Source organism: Mustelus asterias, chromosome 6, assembly GCF_964213995.1.
Source record: "Mustelus asterias chromosome 6, sMusAst1.hap1.1, whole genome shotgun sequence".
Lineage (NCBI taxonomy): Eukaryota > Metazoa > Chordata > Chondrichthyes > Carcharhiniformes > Triakidae > Mustelus > Mustelus asterias.
Genome location: NC_135806.1, coordinates 67304481 through 67324625, shown reverse-complemented (window position 1 = coordinate 67324625; position 20145 = coordinate 67304481). Strand labels below are relative to the sequence as shown.

The following is a 20145-nucleotide window of genomic DNA, read 5'->3' as shown; positions in this document are numbered from 1 at the left end:
AATCAACAGCTGAGGCTTGCCACTAAATACAACATTTTTATTTGTTAACTTGCAAGTGACAAATGCAGACCAGTAAGTTTTTTTTAAAGTAAAGTGAGTTATTACAAGATAGATCAACAAATGAAGTATTGTATCAATTTATGATTTCATGGTTCCTATTTTCAAGAAGGGGAATAGGGATAGCCCAGGGAATTACCGACCGGTGAGTCTAACCTCAGTGGTTGGTGAGCTGATGGAGAAGATCCTGAGGGACAAGAGTTATGAGCATTTAGAGAGGTTTAGTATGCTCAAGAATACTCAGCATGGCTTTGTCAAAGGCAGATCGTGTCTTATGAGCCTGGTGGAGTTCTTCGAAAATGTGACTAAACACATTGACGAAGGGAAAGCGGTAGATGTGGTTTATATAGATTTTAGCAAGGCGTTCGATAAGGTCCCCCATGCAAGGCTTCTAAAAAGAGTGAGAGGGCATGGGATCCAAGGGGCTGCTGCCCTGTGGATCCAGAACTGGCTTGCCCAAAGGAGGCAGAGAGTGGGTATAGATGGGTCTTTTTCTAAATGGAGGTCGGTCACCAGTGGTGTGTCCCAGGGATCTGTTCTGGGACCCTTGCTGTTTGTCATTTTCATAAATGACCTGGATGAGGAAGTGGAGGGATGGGTTGGTAAGTTTGCCGACGACACGAAGATTGGTGGGGTTGTGGATAGTCTGGAGGGATGTCAGAAGTTACAGAGGGACATAGATAGGATGCAAGACTGGGCGGAGAAGTGGCAGATGGACTTCAACCCAGATAAATGCGTAGTGGTCCATTTTGGCAGGTCAAATGGGATGAAGGAGTACAATATTAAGGGAAAGACTCTTAGTACTGTAGAGGATCAGAAGGACCTTGGGGTCCGGGTCCATAGGACTCTAAAATCAGCCCCGTAGGTGGAGGAGGTGGTTAAGAAGGCATATGGTGTGCTGGCCTTTATCAATCGAGGGATTGAGTTTAGGAGTCCGGGGATAATGATGCAGCTATATAAGACCCTCGTCAGACCCCACTTGGAGTACTGTGCTCAGTTGTGGTCGCCTCATTACAGGAAGGATGTGGAAAAGATTAAAAGGGTGCAGAGGTGATTTACAAGGATGTTGCCTGGATTGAGTGGCGTGCCTTATGAGGGAGGCTGAGGGAGCTCGGTCTTTTCTCCTTGGAGAGACGAAGGATGAGAGGAGACTCCTAATAGAGGTGTATAAGATGTTGAGAGGCATAGATCGGGTGGACTCTCAGAGGCTTTTTCCCAGGGTGGAAATGTCTGCTATGAGAGAACACAGGTTTAAGGTGCTGGGGGGTAGGTACAGGGGAAATGTTAGGGGGAAGTTTTTCACACAGAGGGTGGTGGGCGAGTGGAATCGGCTGCCGTCAGTGGTGGTGGAGGCAAACTCAATAGGGTCTTTTAAGAGACTCCTGGATGAGTACATGGGACTTAATAGGATGGAGGGTTATAGGTAGGCCTAAAAAGGTAGGGATATGTTCGGCACAACTTATGGGGCCGAAGGGCCTGTTTTGTGCTGTAGTTTTTCTATGCTTCTTTCTATGTTTCTATTATAAATAGTGAGATTACCAAATGCTAACTTAGTTCAATTTTTCCAGCTGAGAATGCCCTGGGGCATTCCCAAACTATATTCATGCAGTCACCTTAAAGTCAACAGAAAAGGAAGAGTTTCAAAGAACAAAGAGCAAAGAAAATTACAACACAGGAACAGGCCATTCGGCCCTCCAAGCCTGCACCGACCATGCTGCCCGACTTAACTAAAACCCCCTACACTTCCGGGGACCATATCCCTCTATTCCCATCCTAATCATGTACTTGTCAAGATGCCCCTTAAAAGTCACTACCGTATCCGCTTCCACTACCTCTCCCGGCAACGAGTTCCAGGCACCAACTATTCTCTGTGTAAAAAATCTGCCTCGTACATCTCCTTTAAACCTTGCCCCTCGCACCTTAAACCTATGCCCCCTAGTAATTGACTCTTCCACCCTGGGAAAAAGCTTCTGACTATCCACTCTGTCCATGCCTCTCATAATCTTGTAGACTTCTATCAGATCTCCCCTCACCTCCGTCGCTCCAGTGAGAACAAACCATGTTTCTCCAACCTCTCCTCATAGCTAATGCCCTCCATACCAGGCAACATCCTGGTAAATCTTTTCTGTACCCTCTCCAAAGCCTCCACATTCTTCTGGTAGTGTGGCGACCAGAATTGAACACTATAATGCATGTGCGGCCTAACTAAGGTTCTATAAAGCTGCAACATGACTTGCCAATTTTTAAACTCAATGCCCTGACCGATGAAGGCAAGCATGCCGTATGCCTTCTTGACTACCATCTCCACCTGCATTGCCACTTTCAGTGACCTGTGTACCTGTACACCCAGATCCCTTTGCCTATCAATACTCTTAAGGGTTCTGCCATTTACTGTATATTTCCTATCTGTATTAAACCTTCCAAAATGCATTACCTCACATTTGTCCGGATTAAACTCTATCTGCCATTCTCTCCGCCCAAGTCTCCAACTGATCTATATCCTGCTGTATCCTCTGATGGTCCTCATCGCTATCCGCAAATCCACCAACCTTTGTGTCGTCCGCAAACTTACTCATCAATCCAGTTACATTTTCCTCCAAATCATTTATACATATTACAAACAGCAAAGGTCCCAGCACTGATCCCTGAGGAACGCCACTTGTCACAGCTTTTGACAAATCTTGTGAAACCAGCACAAATTTTCATGCTGTAAATTTGGGCTGGTTTCAAACGTAGGCCTCAAATACTAATATTACTACTGTTCCACATAGTTCCAAGGACAAAGGATTAACTTGACACTAAAGTTAAGTAAATTATTAAGTTACAGCTAACCTAAAACCTGGAGTAAAATACATGTATCCTTCATTGCTCCATGCAGTGAATTTCCACAATAAATGCATTTTTAAATGACTTAACTCCTGGAGATTGGACCATTGCATCAGTACTGGGACATAATTTTGCTACAGCAGAGCATCTAACTTTAGAATTTCCACAGTGCCGAAAGAGGCCATTTTGCCCACCTCCCTGCCTTATCCCAGTAACCCTGCATATTTACCATGGCTAATTCACCAACCCACGCATCTTTGGACACTTCGGGACAATTTCACATAGCCAATCCAATTAACCTGCACATCTTTGGAATGTGGAAAGACACCGGAGCACTCGGGAGAGAACGTGCAAACTCAACACAGTCACCCAAGGCCAGAATCGAACCCAGGTCTCTGATCCTGTGAGGCAGCAGTGCTAACCATTATGCCACCGTGCGGTCCTATTTGCCATTAGGGTTAGATTTGCCATTGCATGTGTAGATTTTTAAATCTTTAATGTCGCTGGATGTTGAAAACACAAGGTGATAATGAATCAGTGCAGGAAATTAGGTACCTGAGACATGGCTGCAAAGGACAATAAAATGTGTGTCCCCTTCCCCATCAGATTGAGGAGTTGTGAAAGGAACAGCACAAGATCGAGAAGGAGGATAAATTGGAGTGAGTGAATTCAATATCAAAGCAGGTACAGGAACAGAAACAAGCAGAGGCAAAGAAAGATTGGATCAAGAAAGATGAAAGAGACAAAAGGAAAATGAAAAAAGTTAAAATAAAAATTTACATTTTTAACATCTCCAACAGCAATTAGACCTGAAAGAATTAGACATTTGTAATGGCTAATTTTCAGTGCTAGATAAGTTTAAATTACTGCCAGCCAACCTATCATTTCTTTGGAAGGGTATTGAGACTGGACAAGACATTGCTTTCTGTGGCGAGTTAAGTTCACTGTCCAAAAACAGCAACCTTAGCCATTCAATACACTTCAATAGTGAGACAGATCACAAAATGCCATTTTCATGAAGTTCATGCAGTAGGAGTACATCTGAGACAGCACCTTTTGGATGTTTAGCTGCACTTCCGACTACCGTGGCTGTGCCATTTTCGCATAAATAATTACAAGCACCAATACTCTCACTTTTAGTTCGACAGCAAATGATGCCCTGATATACAGCCTAGCCAGTACTGGGCTTGATAGATAGGCGAATTTCTTAACTTTTTCAACATACAACAATGATTGTATCAGACATGATCTCACTGAATATCAAACACTAACCAAGTCAAAGCTGAATGGAGCAATGCCTATGTAAACAGTAACTAGATAAGCACTCCACTTTACTGTAAACTGGAATGAGCAAACTAGAACTGGCCTTGTAAATCCCTCTGGTATTTCATGTGGCAGCAATTGATTCCAGGCATAGATCTACAAATCTTATTCTTCTCCTTCAGTGTTACCTTGTGGCAGAGTTGTCACTTAGTCCCAGCATTCTCAACTGGTGATCTTTGTTTGAAGCAAATAAATAAAAATTAGAACTGGTTTTGCTTTTCACCTTTTTATGTGATCATGGTCCATGATTATAAAAAGTTAACAAGACATAAACATCAATTTGGGGTGGCATACTGGTTAGCACTGCTGTCTTACAGTGCTAGGGACCCAGGTTCAATTCCAGCCTTGTGTGACTGTGTGGAGTTTGCAAATTCTCTTTCTGCGTGGGTTTCCTCCAGGTACTCTGGTTTCCTCCCACACTCAAAAGATGTACGGGTTAGGTTGATTGGCTATGCTAAATTGACCCTTAGTATCAGGGGAATTAGCAGGGTAAATATTTAGGGGTTACGGGGATAGGGCCCGGGTGGGATTCTTGTCTGTGCATGCTCGAAGGGCCGAATAGCCGCCTCCTGCACGGTAGATATTCTATGATTCTATGAAAAATGATTCTAAAAATTCATTCTCAAAGAATGTCATCCATTGTGACAAATAAATTAAATATGCAACTTCTAACGTGCAACAATTTAAATTTTCCATTTTTTTCTCTCTCTTTGGCTTATGTTGTTTTCTTAAAGACTTTTGACCTTGGCCTCACAATTCCTCCCTTCAAAGCTTAATATCTAGCCTGTACGACAAAATGTTATTCCTATCTTGAGATCAGAATCTAAATGGCAAGGCATTGCAAATCAAAGTTACAATCTCAGTCTTGACTCAGTATTTAAGATATCATAATCTGCCTCCAAATGCAGCAGATGACATTGGGCCATCATGTTGGCTCTGGCTGTTGTAACTTCTTTCCCAGTTAGTTACACACAAATGTGCACTATTTGAGCGACTGTTTTTTTTGCTGGAACTTACCTACAGGACAAACAGGGAAGGTTACACCACAATAGAACATTATATTATGGAGCTACTTGTGTCGTGTAACAATATTAAATACAGCTTATCTTTTTAAGACAGTTGTGGGCAATACACTAAGCACGTTATGTACAGTATTTTATCATGAGCTCAAAAATAAAGAAAAAAATATTCAGAGTGGGATTCAGCTGGTCTAGAAGCTCCTTGCAGAGAACCTGACACCGGTATGACCTAGACCACACCACATGACTGATAGATGGAGGCAAAAGGGGGAAAATAAAGACTTTCATCTGGTCTACAATATTGAAAGAAAAATCAATTTAGAGAAGAGACATCAAGCTACTATAAATCACTTAAGTTCATTTATGCACAAGAGCTGATGAGGATTACTTTATTATTCTATTATTTAGCAATGTGTCAAGATAATTTGCTGTGTAATGCAGACAGGAGACTTTTCCTCAAGCACTGATACATGTTGCATTAACAGAAACAAAACAAAATTTAACTTTACATAATGAAATTCCTTAAAAGTAGCTGTGTTCCCATTACTAAATTAGCCAAGCAAACTAAACGCATATTTTTCCAACTATTACTTAAAAAGCATTTCAATGCTTAACATCGCATTACCTCCTGTCATTGTGAATTGTGTGGTTTGAAGCCTACATAATGGCTAATCTGGACCCTCAAGCTGACTCTCTTGCCAACAGAATTCAAAAGAAAAACCTCAAGTGGCAAACGCAAATCATCTTTTGAAAAGAAAACCCAATCGTGCATCACAAGCAAGATGGCAGGCTCCCTAATGTGAATATAATGTCTATTATTCAGATATGTTTCCTCAGCTGCCACACCAATCCTCCTGGGACCAATACTTTCCCGGCTGTAAGAAATAAAGGAAGCATGTCTGAAAAACAGACCTGAAGCCCATGACAACTCATTTATCCTCACTAGCCTAACCCAAGCATAATGTGGTTAATGCACGAATAAGCTCATAGTGTTGATAAATAACTTGGTGTGCTGCACATTTAAACAATTAGATAGTCATTAAGCTCCAAATAATATTATGTGATAATTCTATGCTGCACCTGGTGCAAATTATGACATTTTAATTCACCTACATACTCATTATGATACGCTTTATGCTTGTGTGGCTAACTGCATCTTAATGAACGAAACATAATATGGGAAAGAACAAAATATGTTCAAGCGTTAAAAGGATGTAATTTTCAAAGATGATCTTGATACACATGAGGGGAGCAATTAGGACAGCACAAAGCAAGCTAAGGATTTTCACTGGCAGATCATGGCCACATTACAGCATGAAGCTGCGAAAAATTGTCGGAGAATTTTTAAAAGTAGCTTCTCTAAAACGTCATGGGTAATTTGTCGTACAAGCAGAAAGCAAAAAGAACGCAAACCACAGCAAACTAAATTTCCTTCGATATGCAGAGAACCTAAGCTAAGTTTCATTATTTTTTTTTGAAATGGCAATGGATGATCCACCGGCAGAAAAGGGATTCATGTCATCAAGAGGCACTGGGGTAAAATTATTTCAAGCTATTTCTCAGGGACAAATGTTTGGCATGCTCAAAGTGCGCAACTGATTACTTGGGGACAATTAAAAGCCCCAAATTGGTCCCTGCGTCTCATTTGAATGGAATAGCTGCGCTTTTAAGTGGCAGCTGGCATAACTGAAGCAGCGTGGAAGTAGTGAGTGTTCCAGTCACTGTTAAGAAGGAGGTACATTTTGGCTACAGGCACCTGCAATTCAAGATTTCAGAAAATGGCAGGAAGCAGAGAAGATATCCTCTTCCCCTGGATTTTGGATGTTTGAAGGGAGAAGAACGATCTTGTCGGTTGGCAAGATTTTGTGGTCAGTATTTTAGTCCCAACTCCTATCAATGACCTTTCCCTCTGTTATAAGGACAAAAGTGGGGGGTTTACTGAAGATTGCAAAGTGCTCAGACCCACTTTCAATTTTTCAGATCATGAAGCAGTCCATGTCTGTGTCGAGGTTGAAACTGCTAAGTGGAAAGTAAAATTCTTGTGACACAAGATGGCGATAGCCATTTTCAACAAGATAATTTAACCATCTCTCTCCGACCTTCAATTACATTAATATTGCCAAACCCTTCATCATCAAGATTTCGCATGTCGCTCCTGATTAGAAACTTAACTAAATCTGCCACATGTCTAGAGAACCTGTCTCGAGAATGTCAGAGGTTCCATCTTCTTACAGACCATAAGTATGATGGGATACTATCCACTTGCCTTGGTGGGTGCAGCTGTAGCAACATCCAAAAAGTTTGACACCATTCAGGACAAGGCAATCCACTTGGTCAACACCTAATTTACTCCCTCCACTGCCCTTGCACAATGACTGTAGTGAATACCACCCACAGGATGTACTGCAGCAATGCACCAATGCTTCTTCAACCCAGCATCTCTACCACCCAGAAGGAAAGGGCAGCAGACACAGAGAACACCATCACCTGCAAGTTGCCTGCCATGTCACACACCATTCTGACTTGGAAATATATTGCCTCATCATTTCTGAGTCAAAATCACGGAATTGCAGACATAACAAACAAGGGAACTCTTATGCCACATGGACGGCAACGGTTCAAGAAGGCAGTTCACCACCACCTTCGAGTCAATTAGGGATGAGCAATAAATGTTGGCCTTGCCAGTAAAGACAAAATCCCACAAAAAGAAGCAGGCAAGCATAGGAGGAGAGTGAGAGTATATCCACATCATATTCCCAGAGACAGTTTGGTGGCATCATGGGCACGTCAGGAGCAAAGCTCCTCGAGAGGCTGAAGGATATGTGTCACAGAATTTTTGGTCATCAAATCCTCTTTCCCAATTCACCTAAATCTCATTCTTCCCCTCAATGTGAGATAAAATACTGCTGCTTTTAGCAGCCACTTACCAATCTCTGTACCCTTGCCATTATTTTTAGTCATAAAGTCAGAGATGTACAGCGCAGAACAGGACTTTTGGCCCATCATGTCCGCATTGACAATAACTAAAGTCACCCTAATCCCATTTTCCAGCACTTGTCCCACGTCCTTGAATGTTCTGATGTTTGAAGTATTCGGTCAAATACTTTTTAATGGTTGTAAGGTTTCTGGCATCCACTACCTTCCCAGGCAATGCATTCCAGATTCACATCACCCAGTGAATTTTTCTTCCTCAAATCTCCTCTCAATCTCCTGCCCCTTAGCCTAAAACTATGCCCCCTCATGATTGATTCCTCAACCAAGGGGAGCAGCGCTTACTATTCACCCTTCCCATACCCCTCAATCTTACACACCACAATCATGTCTCCCCTCAGCTCTGCTCTAAAGAAAACAATCCAAGCCTATCCAGTCATTCCTTATAACTCAAATGTCCCATCCCAGGCAACATCCTGGTGAATCTTCTCTGTATCCCTTGTAGTGCAATCACATCCTCTATAGTGAGGTGACCAGAACTGCACACAGTACTCCAGCTGTGGCCTAACCAATGTTCTGTACAGTTCCAACATTAGTTCCTTGCTCTTATACTCTATCCCATGACTAAAAAATGTACGTGTCCCATATGCCTTCTTAACTACCCTATCCCCCTGCTCTGTCGCCTTCAACGATCTGTGAATAAGTACCCCAAGGTCCATCTGTTCCTCTGATCTTCGTAGTGTGTTACCATTCATTAAACACTCCTTTGTCTTGTTACCTCTTCTGAAGTGCATCATCTCACATTTATCAGGGTTAAATACCATCTGCCACTGCTCTTGCCAAATCTGTCTATATCTTTCTGTAACCTATGACCTCTTCTTCACCCTTAACCACCCTTGGTGTCATTTGCAAACTTGCTTCTCATTCCCCCCACATTGTTATATACCTAAATGATATAGATGACAAACAATAAGGTACCTAGCACTGAATCTTGTGGTATGCCACTGGACACCGGCCTCCAGTCACTCAAAAACAGTCTTCTACTGCCACCCTTTGTGTCCCATACTAAGCCAGTTTCGGATACATCTCACCAAGTTTCCCTGAATTCCATGTGCTTCAACCTTCTCAATCAGTCTCTCATGTGGGACCTTGTCTTTGACCTTTTTATTGATTCTTGGGATGTGAGCATTGCCGGCAAGGCCAGCATTTATTGCTGGTCCCCAAATGCTCTTCTGCAGGTGGTGGTGAGCCACCATCTTGAATGACTGCAGTTCCATGTGTAGGTACACCCATAGTGCTGTCAGAAATGGAATTCAGGATTTTGACCCAGTGACAGGGCAACAATGGCAGAGTAACAATATCGTCCCAAGTCAGGATTGTGTGGGGTTTGGAGGGGAAATTGCAGTTGGCTGTGTTCTCATGTGCCTGATGCCCTTGTCTTCCCAGGTGGAGGAGTCCATGGGTCTGGATGGTGCTGTTGAAGGAGCCTTGTAGATGGTACACACTACTGCCACTGTGCACTGATGGATGGGATGTTAATCAAGCAGACTGTTCTTTCTGGAGATGCTTTTGCGCTTCGAGTGTTGTTGGAACTGCATTCATCCAGACAAGTGGATAGTATTCTATCATAGCCCTGACTTGTGCTTTGGTGATGATGGACAGAAGTTGAGGTGGCAGGAGATGAGTTACACACCATAGAGTTCCCAACCACTCATCTGCTTCTTATTATTTATAAGATAAGTCAAGTTCCCAATCAATGGTTAATAGAATGTTAGTGATAACCCTTTTACCTTTCAGTTCCACCATTTGAAAACATACTGGAGAAGAGGAAGACAGTGAAATCTCAAATATGAAATGTCACTCAACTATAACTTAACAAGCACCAACTCAGACATCATCACCGTGTATTGTAGAGGGCTGTGTAGAAGGGTCTGCACTGGGAGATTCAGCATGAGCTCAACAGCAAGACAAAGGGAAAGAATAGCATAGGAAGCAGCTCACTGGAGGGAGTATGGACCCTGACCTTGTTCTAAAAAGTTCAAAAGAAGATTTCCAGGGATTAGCCTAAATAAAAAAGGTTGACAACTATATTCAGGGACCTTTTAAGTGCATTTGTCCTCCTGCTATCAAGCTTGCACCATGTCCAATAGCATATCAGAGTCCAATGCCAACTTGTGTTGCATTGCTTTCCATGTTATCAACTACAGAGGAAGTTTGTCTGCCCCGGGGCCAAAGATGGAACTTCTACTGACATTGTTTCCAGAGACTCAGACTGATCACGGCTCTGGGTCTAACATTTCTTCAAGATTGCAAAACATGGATAGCGACTTCCAAACAATCAGATCATGCCTGCATTCATTTTTGAAGAGCAGTAGGAATGCTGAGGCACAGCCTCATGAGTGGCATTGGTTCCATGGAAGAATCAACCGGAAGGCTTAAAAGAGTCTTGCAGAGTTTGAGATTTGAGAGCAGAACTGGAGGCTTAAAAGAGGATGAGGGTGAAATTTAGATTGAACGTGGTAAGAAAGGTGGCAGGGTAGGTAATGTGCTACCATTGCAGAATGTGGGAGTTCCTGGACACCAGTGTGATCGAGAGCAAATACATCTGCAGTTAAGTATCAGGAGATTGAGTCAGAGTCAAAAGTTAAGCTGCAGACACTGCGATACATCAGGGAGGGGGAAAGTTACCTGGAGACTTTGTACCAGGAGGTGGTCACACCACTTACAGCTAGGCAGATCTTTAGACATGGTCACTGGTCATGGATGAGGGTGCAATGGCGCATTAGGCAGATAAAGGGGATGCAGCAGATAACGATGGAGGAGCCTCTGACTTTGACCGATGGGTAGGAGGTGCTTTTTGCCTGTGTGAAGGTAGAGAAGGATAGTAAGGTAGGTGAGCAGACTGGCCATTGCACCATGGCGTGATGCTTAAACACAACTCCTCATGGATGGTAAGGAACTTGAAGTGGGAGGAGGAAAAATCCAATGTTGCTCATATGGGAACCCACAACATAGCAGAATATCAATCCTGGTTCTACCTCACAGAATTTGAGGTAGTTAGTGTCCAAATTAAAATGCAGAACATGAAAGATAATTATCTTTACTTGAGCATTCCCAATTGGCATAGGATCAAGCAGATTAGAGAAATAAATGTGCTCAAAGAATGGAGGGGGTAGAAGAGGCTTTGATTCATGGGGCACAGGCATCACTACTACAGGAAAAGTAAGCTAATCCATTGGGATGAGGTACATTAGAACTGGGCTGAGACCAGTACCTTGGTCAGTCGTTTAACTCGGGCTGGGGTGGGGTTTTGGGTGAAAGGAGATTTAAAAATCCAACAAGAAAAGGTTGAGGCAGCAGAGGAAAGTGAGTAAAGACAGGCAGAAAGATATAGAGTTTAACAAAAATTGAACAACAATGAATGTCATTGCAGGGAATAGAAGTAAAATAAATGAAGTAAAGGGAATGGCAGCGGCATTGAACAAATACTTTGCATCTGACTTCGCAGTAGAAGACACAAGTTTGATGCCAGAAACAGATGGCGAACTAAGAGTGAAAAAAAAAGGGAAATTTATATCATAGAAAAATTACTGGATAAACTTAAGGGACCAAAATGCGACAACTCCCCAGGGCCTGATGACCGACATCCTTGGTACTAAAGGAGATAGCTGCAAAGATGGTTGATGCGTTGACTGTGATTTTCCATAATTCATGGATTCAAGATCCCATCAGATTGGAAGTTGGCAAATGTTACTCCATTTTTCAAGAAAGGAAGGAGAGTGATAACAGGGAAGTGTTAACAATGCACTGAGAAAAGCATAGTATGATTAGAACAAGTCAACATGGTTTTACTGAAGACAAATCTTTAAAAAAACTCTACAATTAATTTGTTAAAGTATGTAACTGATAAGGTAGATAAGGGGGAAACCAGTGGAATGTTGTATACCGGGAATTTCAAAAGGCTTTTGATAAGGTGTCACACAAAAGATTAATAGGCAAGATAATGTGTATGGAACTGGAAGTAGTATATTAAAATGGGTAGAAGATTGGTTAACAGATTAGCAGACAGAAGGCATAAATGGGACTTTTTTCCCCAAGTTGGCAGGCACAGAATAGTGGTGGCGCCTCAGTTATTTACAATATATGATACCAAACTCGATAAGAAGGTACGTTTTTGGGAGGATAGAGAGGCAAGTTAAGTAAATGGGCAACAAGATAACAGATGGAATATAATGTGGGGAAATGTGAAGAAATCCATTTTGGTTGAAAGGGTAGAATGGCAGAATTTTTTTTTTAAAAAGGTAAGAAATTTGTATGTGTTCACTTTCAGAGATTTGGATGTGTTTGTACAAGGAACACAAAAAAAATTAACTTGTAGGTACAGCAAGCAACTAGGAAGGCAAATGGCACATTAGTCTTTATTGCAAGGGGACAGCACATAGGAATAAAGAAATCTTGCAAGAGTTGTACAAGGTTCTGGTGAGACCACAACTGGAATGCTGCATGCAGTTTTAGTCTCCACATTTAAAGGAAGGGAATACTTGCATTGAAGGTAGTACAGCGAAGGTTCACTAAATTGGTTTCTGGAATGAGAAGATTGTCCAATATGAGAGGCTGAGTAAATTGGGTCTATTTTTTCTGGAGTTGAGAGACTGAGAGGTGATCTCATTGAAATTTACAAAATTCTGAAGGGGCTTGATAGAATGGACACAGAGATTGTAGGTACTACCTCACTGGTCGAGAAGTCTAAAATGCATCAACCTTGGCCCCTGAGACTATCATTTTGGATTGATACGAGGGGAAATTACATCCTTCAAAGGGTTGTGAATCTTTGGAATTCTCTACCTCAGAGGGTTGTGGATGCTCCATTATTTAATACATTTAAGGCTAGAATAGATAGATTTTGGGTGTATCAGGGAATTAAGGGATATAAGGAATAGTCAGGGAACTGAAGTTGAAGCCCAAGATCAGCAATGATTGTATTGCATTGAATGGTGGAGCAGGCTCCAAGGGTCAGATGGTCTACTGATCCTATTATTTCAGTTCTTGTGGAGGAATGTGGAATATTGTCCTTATTAAACAGGGCCAGCATGCATGATTCTTCCCCTATCAGCTTTCTAGTGTCATTACTACGCAACATTCAGGCGGGCCACATTGCCCCCGCCCACACCAAGAGATTGCAGTCAGCAGCTAGTTTCTCAACAGACTGAATTGCTTGTAATAACCAATTTTAACCCACAGAAGTAGCAGTCTTTCACCTATAATAAGCTTGATTTTTAATCTGTTAGGCAAGGTGACAGTGATGACGTGTTTGAGTAGTAAACTTATTTTGAGTTGTTGTACCACCATGAGGTAGTACTGTTTAAGGGCTATTAGATGGAGGGTGGAAGGTGCAAGGACCAGAAGAGATAGCAAAAGGGACGATTGGTGCAATGCAGAAGTTTTCTTTAATAAATTTACAGCCTTGTAACTGGACACTGTGCTTCCTCCAGATCCACTTTCTCATTCCCACCTTGCCGTTTCTTCTCCAGCTCTTTTTCCCCAGGCGAGCTTCAGTGCTTATGAAGTTAGAGCAGGCTGGGATGGATAGATTTCTGGTCCCTCAGCTGCTCAGAAACACATCCATTGATCGTAGAACTTTGGCCATAATAAGCTAAAATATCAAAGTCTATTGTTTCAAGTCCAGTCGCCAATATTCATTTTTGGAAAGGCTTTGAAACAATACACATAAATGCACGTTGCTGTAATCAAGAGAAGTGGAAGTTTAGAGATGCTCCGAGGGAAAAGGTTAACATGTCTTAAAAAAAACTCATCGCTCTTACACAGGTATCTAGACACTTTCTCACTGAAATCTGTTTGGTTTTAAAACCAGAAAAACATCCAATATGTTCTCTTGAATACACTTGTACTGCTTGCTTAACTGAATTCCTTAACAAAATAATGCTACAGTTGCATTAGAAAATGATCAGAATGCAAAATTATCTGCTTCAAACTCTTGAACAGGGTGTTCATAGACAGTTAACTGAATTTCACAGTTATGGGGATGGTGGTGGCTTTGTGGGAATTTTACCAGAATGGTAATCCAGAGATCCAGGCCAATGCTCTGGGTTCAAATCCCACTGCATCACCTGGTGGAATTTAAATTTAATTCACAAATCTGGAACAAAGCTAGTCACAGTGAAGGTGACCATGAAACTATGTAAAAGCCCATCTCAGTAAACCCTCAACCAACCCTTAAGGTCCTCCTTATAGACATCTGGGGCTGTGCGTCAAAATGAGGAGAAATGTCCCACAGACCAATCAAGCAACAACCGGTCATTTTCACAGAATCATATTTGACAATGTCCCAGATACCTCCATCACTCTGGGTGGCAACACAATGGTACGTAGTCAGAAGGAAGTTGCCCTGGAAGTCCTCAACATTGATAGCCAATATCTCACAGTATCAGGTCAAAGAAGGACAAGGGAACCATCTACTGCTCACAACCTTCCACCCTCCCCCAGCTGATTAACAGTATTCTTCCATATTGCACTTGAAAGTATACCAAGGATAGCAAGGGCACAGAAAGTACTCTGGGTAGGATCTTCAACATCCATCACCAAGAATGGCTCAGTGGCACCACTACTATCCAAGCTCTAGAAGGCTTATCTGCCAGACTGGGCCAGCAGCCGGTAAAGAGGAAACTGACTAACAAGAGAAACCTACTCGACTTCACCCTCACTCATGTGACCATTGCAGATGCATCTGTCCATGAGAGTTTTGGTATGAGTGTATGTGAAGACAGAGTCCCGCTTTCAAACTGAAGGCACCAGCCAGAGTGTGGTGGCACGGTGCTACATGAGATAGATTGGGAACAGATCCAGCAGGATCCATGAGTTGCTGAGAGTCATCATCAGCAGCAAAATTGTATTCTGCCACAATCTGGATATTCATGGTCCAGAATATCCTACTCGACCATTACCACCAAATCTGGTACATTGAAAAGCTCAGGTGAGCATGCCAGGAGAAGCACCAGCTATACCCAAAAAGGAGGTGCTAACCTGGTGAAACTGCAACAATAAATCATAGAAATCATAGAAATCCTACAGTGCAGAAGGAGGCCATTCGGCCCATCGAGTCTGCACCGACCACAATCCCACCCAGGCCCCACCCCCACATATTTTACCCGCTAATCCCTCTAACCTACACATCCCAGGACTCTAAGGGACAATTTTTAACCTGGCCAATCAACCTAACCCGCACATCTTTGGACTGTGGGAGGAAACCGGAGCACCCGGAGGAAACCCACGCAGACACGAGGAGAATGTGCAAACTCCACACAGACAATGGACTCATTCATGCCAAACAGCAGATGCAACAGTCAATATGGAGCTAAGTGATCCCATAATCAACAGAGCAGATCAAAGTTCTGCAGTCCTATCACATCACCACCACAGGACAGCACGGTGGCACAGCGCCAACGACTCGGGTTCAATTCCCAACTTGGGTCACTGTCATAGAAATCATAGAAACCCTACAGTACAGAAAGAGGCCATTGGGCCCATCGAGTCTGCACCAACCACAATCCCACCCAGGCCCTACCCCCATATTCTTACATATTTACCCACTAATCCCTCTAACCTACACATTTCAGGACACTAAGGGCAATTTTTAGCATGGCCAATCAACCTAACCCACACATCTTTGACTGTCTATGCAGAGTCTGCACGTTCTCGCTGTGTCTGCATGGGTTTCCTCCGGGTGCTTTGGTTTCCTTCCAGTCCAAAAGATGTGCTGATACGTGGATTGGCCATGTTAAATTCTCCCTCGGTGTACCCGAACAGGCACCGGAATGTGGTGACTAGGGGATTTTCACAGTAACTTCATTGCAGTGTTAATGTAAACCTACTTGTGACGTGAATAAATAAAATTAACATCCAGCTATGAATGATGGTGGTCGATTAAACTCAGCAGAAGGGGAGGCCCCACAAATACCCCCATCCTCAATGATGGAGAAGCTCAGTATGAGTGCAAAATACCAGGCTGAACCACTTGCCACCATCTTCAATCCCTGGCTGTGTAGGTGTTCTTTCTCAGCATCTACTGGATGGACTCGGTATCATAGAAACCAGTCTTCAGCCAATTTGATTCACTTCACTTGATAAGAAAATTGCCAAAGATATTGGATACAGCAAGGCCATGGGTCCAGACAATAACCTAGCATAGTACTGAAATCTTGTGCCCCAAAACAGCCACACCCCAAACCGAGCTGTTCCAGTACAGATAAAACACTGGTGCCTACCCAGCAAGGTGGAAAATTACCCAGGTTTGTCCTATACACAAAAAAGGACAAATTTAATTTGGCCAATTATCAGCCCATCTGTCTACTTGTGATCATCAGCAAAGTAATAGACGATGCCGTCAACAGTGCTATGAAGCAGCACTTACTCAGCAATAATCAGTTTGCTGATGCTCAGTTTGGGTTCTGCCTGTTTCACAGTCCTCATCCAAACATGGACAAAAGAGCCGAATACCACCGGTGAGATGAATGATTGCCCTTGACAGCATTTGACCAAATGTGCAGCCCTAGCAAAATTGAAGTAAATGGGAGTTGGGGAAAAAACTCTCCATTGGTTGACTCATATCTAGTACAAAGGAAGATTGGTTATAATTGTTGGAAGCCAATTATCTCAGCTCCAGGACATTGTTGCAGGGTAGTGTCCAAGAAAGGCCCAACAACTTTAGCTGCTTCATTAGTGACTTTCCCTCCAGCAGAAGGTCTAAGTAGGGATGTTTGCTGATGATTGCAACATATCAGATACTAAAGCATTCAGCAAGACCTGGACAACATTCAGGCTTGAGCTGATAAAGTGGCAAGATACATTTGCATCACACCATGTACAAGGCACGAATCAGGAATAAGATGGAATACTCTCCACTTTCCTGGATGAGTGAAACTTCAACAACATTCAACAAGCTTGATACCATCCAGGATAAAACAGCCAGCTTGATTGGCACCCCATTCACCATCTTAAACATTCACTCCCACCACCGCCGATGCACAGTTGACAGCTGTATACTTTACATGATGCCTGCTGCAACCCAATGCTCCTTCAAGAACATCTTGCAAACCTGCAATGTCCAGAGCTTAAAATGCCAAGGGCAGCAGATGCATGGGAACATCGCCAACTGCAAGTTCTCCTCCAAGCCACAAACCATCTTGATTTAAGTCGCCCTCCTTCTCAGTTGCTGGGTAAAAATTCTGGAACTCCCGAACAGCACTACACCACAAGGACCACAGTGGTATTCTGCCACCTTCTCAATGGTAATTAGGGATGGGCAACAATGCTGGCCTTGTCAGCTACACTCACACTCAATACAAGAAAAAACATATCGCCACCTAGAAATAACGAGAAGTGAGCATGAAAGTGGAATTAGACTCGATCACTCACATGGGTTTATGCTGAATAGAACACAACAGAAATTAACTCTGCTCACGTGGTACCAGATTTAGAATCGTGTAGCTTTGTCTGACATTGCAGGGAGGATTTTACAGCCTTGCTCGACCCGAGACTGGAAAAACCCCACTGAAGTCAATGGACCTTCCCATTGTCCGCCCTTCACCCGCTCCAATTCCCGTGGCAGGCGGGGTGGTAGAATTCTGATGCATTTCTCAATATAGAATATATATACGTCATATTTGAGTACTTCAGAAAGGTGAGAAAAATTACTTTGTAAATTCCCTTCATAGCTTGACAAGTTTTAATCAAGTGACCTTCCAGAAGTTCAAATGTGCAGCTCAGACTAACCCTAAATTACAGCCTTGTAACCTGCCACTTTCAGTTGACTTCACTTTGGTCTAATGGTAATGCTTTGATTACTTGCTTCAGGATTTGTATCTGCGAACAGCATCAGCACTTTTGCACATTCTTTTTAAAAATATATGATGTAATGTTTACAAAGGATGCAACATGAACTGTAGGATAAACACACACGCACATCAAGCATTACCTCAAAACTAAACCAAGTAAACAAGGTACCAACCCTTGATGGGCTGTGCTTCTACAAGCTCAGTAAGAAGTTTAACACCACCAGGTTAAAGTCCAACAGGTTCATTTGGTGGCAAAAGCCACAAGCTTTCGGAGGCTCCGAAAGCTTGTGGCTTTTGCCACCAAATAAACCTGTTGGACTTTAACCTGGTGGTGTTAAACTTCTGACTGTGTTTACCCCAGTCCAACGCCGGCATCTCCACATCATGACTTCTACAAGCTCTGCAGAGTCCAATGCTGTTGAACTTTCACCCGCCCACAACTTGCTGCTCGTGTCAGGCATTGCCGACACATACACATTTCACAGCTATCATAACATCATCTCCAAACAGTGGGAAAGCAAATGGTGAATGAATACCTGAGGTATGACAATTGCACCAGCACATTCATTAAACTCTCCAGAGGTAAAGCCATGGACATCAAGTGCTTGGTTAAGTGTAGTCACCTAAACCTGTGTCAGGTCCAAGCAGCTCAAGCTTGATGGGTCGTTTGGAATTTAATTAAATACACTTAAGCAGATTTACCTATAATCAAAGATGGCAAATCAAATTTTAAGCTCAAGGGAGATTTGGTCACAAAAAAAAATCAAGTGGTTATGTTTGTGTGAATTCTGGAAAAGTGCAGTCTTTACCAGGTTTTATGTAGTGTACTAGACTGAGCAGTCAATATTTCCCATGATAGGAAACCAATAAGAAATCACAGAAGCAGCACTTAGAAAGTTCAGGTCATCAGTGTGCTATAATTCCCATTTAATTTCATGAGGTACAAAAGGAAATGGCATGAATATGATTCCTGTATAACTTCACTACAATAATGAGCTCTTCAGGTAGATGTCTGAATGTAATGACATGCAAAGAAAAAAACAACTGTTTGGTGTAATTTTTGCAGTTAAAATACTTGTCAATTTTGACTTATAATCTATTAACAAAGCAAGCAGTAACCATCATACACACTATCTCTCCTGCAGAGAAAATATACGTATAATTCTTCTATCATGAGCTTTCACAGGAGGTTAATGAGACTGTGCTGCCACCACTGGACCATGTTAAAGGATCCATTATACTGAACTTTATTTTATTTTGGATTGCAGATTGACAGTACGGTCACAAACAATGCAATTTCCCCATTAATAGCAGGTAGAGATCTTTGAAAAATCAGAGGAAGATAATGTCCAAAAAAACTCAAACTGTGACTTTCGCATGACCATGTGTGTTGACAAAGCAGCTATTTGTTGCTCTAGGGTTGAGGAATCTAATCCACAATACAAATGGCATCAGCAGTCTTGGGTATTACTATTTTTCTTGAAGTATTTATGGAATATCAAATGAGCATTAAATTATTCAATGGTTTTTTTTAATATGACAAAATGGCTCTCAAATTTTGTTCACAATTGTACGTTTGTAAGAGTCCTCAAGATTACAAAATGTCTCTGATTTGCCTTAATTCATGTAATTAAATTTCATTAACCAGGTCCTGTAAAGCTAACGATAAACCAATTGAATTTATAATTCAACACAAATATGAAAAATTTACCATCTTAGTTTTGCCAGCAAGGTAAACCTTCAGGAGCAGCAACATTATTTGCAGACTCAACTAAAATGCAGAAGTCATTCCAGTTAGTGGAATTACTTTGTTGATACAGCACTTTCACAACTGATGGTAAAGGAAATAGTCTGTAAACAGGAATTGAATCCAAAATTGACCCTCGTGCAACTCCAAACAATGTATTCACTTGCAAAATTTGAACAGATTTGTGAAGTTTGCATGAACTGGTCATGAATTTATACGTTTCAAAGTATAAATTCAATGCAATAGATATGGGAAACATACCCACAGTTTTACCCAAAGCATGACCAAGTGAATTCTTCTTCCCAATAACTTTTTACCATTGAAAGAAGTGATGGTACATATTGGTTAACATTTGATGCGCTGCCGCAATCTAGTATAATTAAGAAAGGAA

The 20145-nt window shown here is 42.1% G+C and overlaps 1 protein-coding gene across 12 annotated transcripts in view; it reads right to left on the bottom strand.

Annotated features, from left to right (window-relative positions):
• LOC144494915 (transducin-like enhancer protein 1) overlaps positions 1–20145 on the bottom strand; it is a 108412-nt gene that overhangs the window by 32814 nt on the left and 55453 nt on the right. For 3 of the 12 annotated variants that reach the window (XM_078214505.1, XM_078214503.1, XM_078214504.1), the window contains one exon: positions 13586–13897. The exons of the other annotated variants lie outside the window; for them this stretch is intronic. In XM_078214505.1, coding sequence (XP_078070631.1) covers positions 13825–13897 — 73 coding nt within the window. In that variant the 3' untranslated portion in view covers positions 13586–13824. Of the gene's footprint in view, positions 1–13585; positions 13898–20145 lie in introns of those variants that run through there. 12 annotated transcript variants of the gene reach the window in all.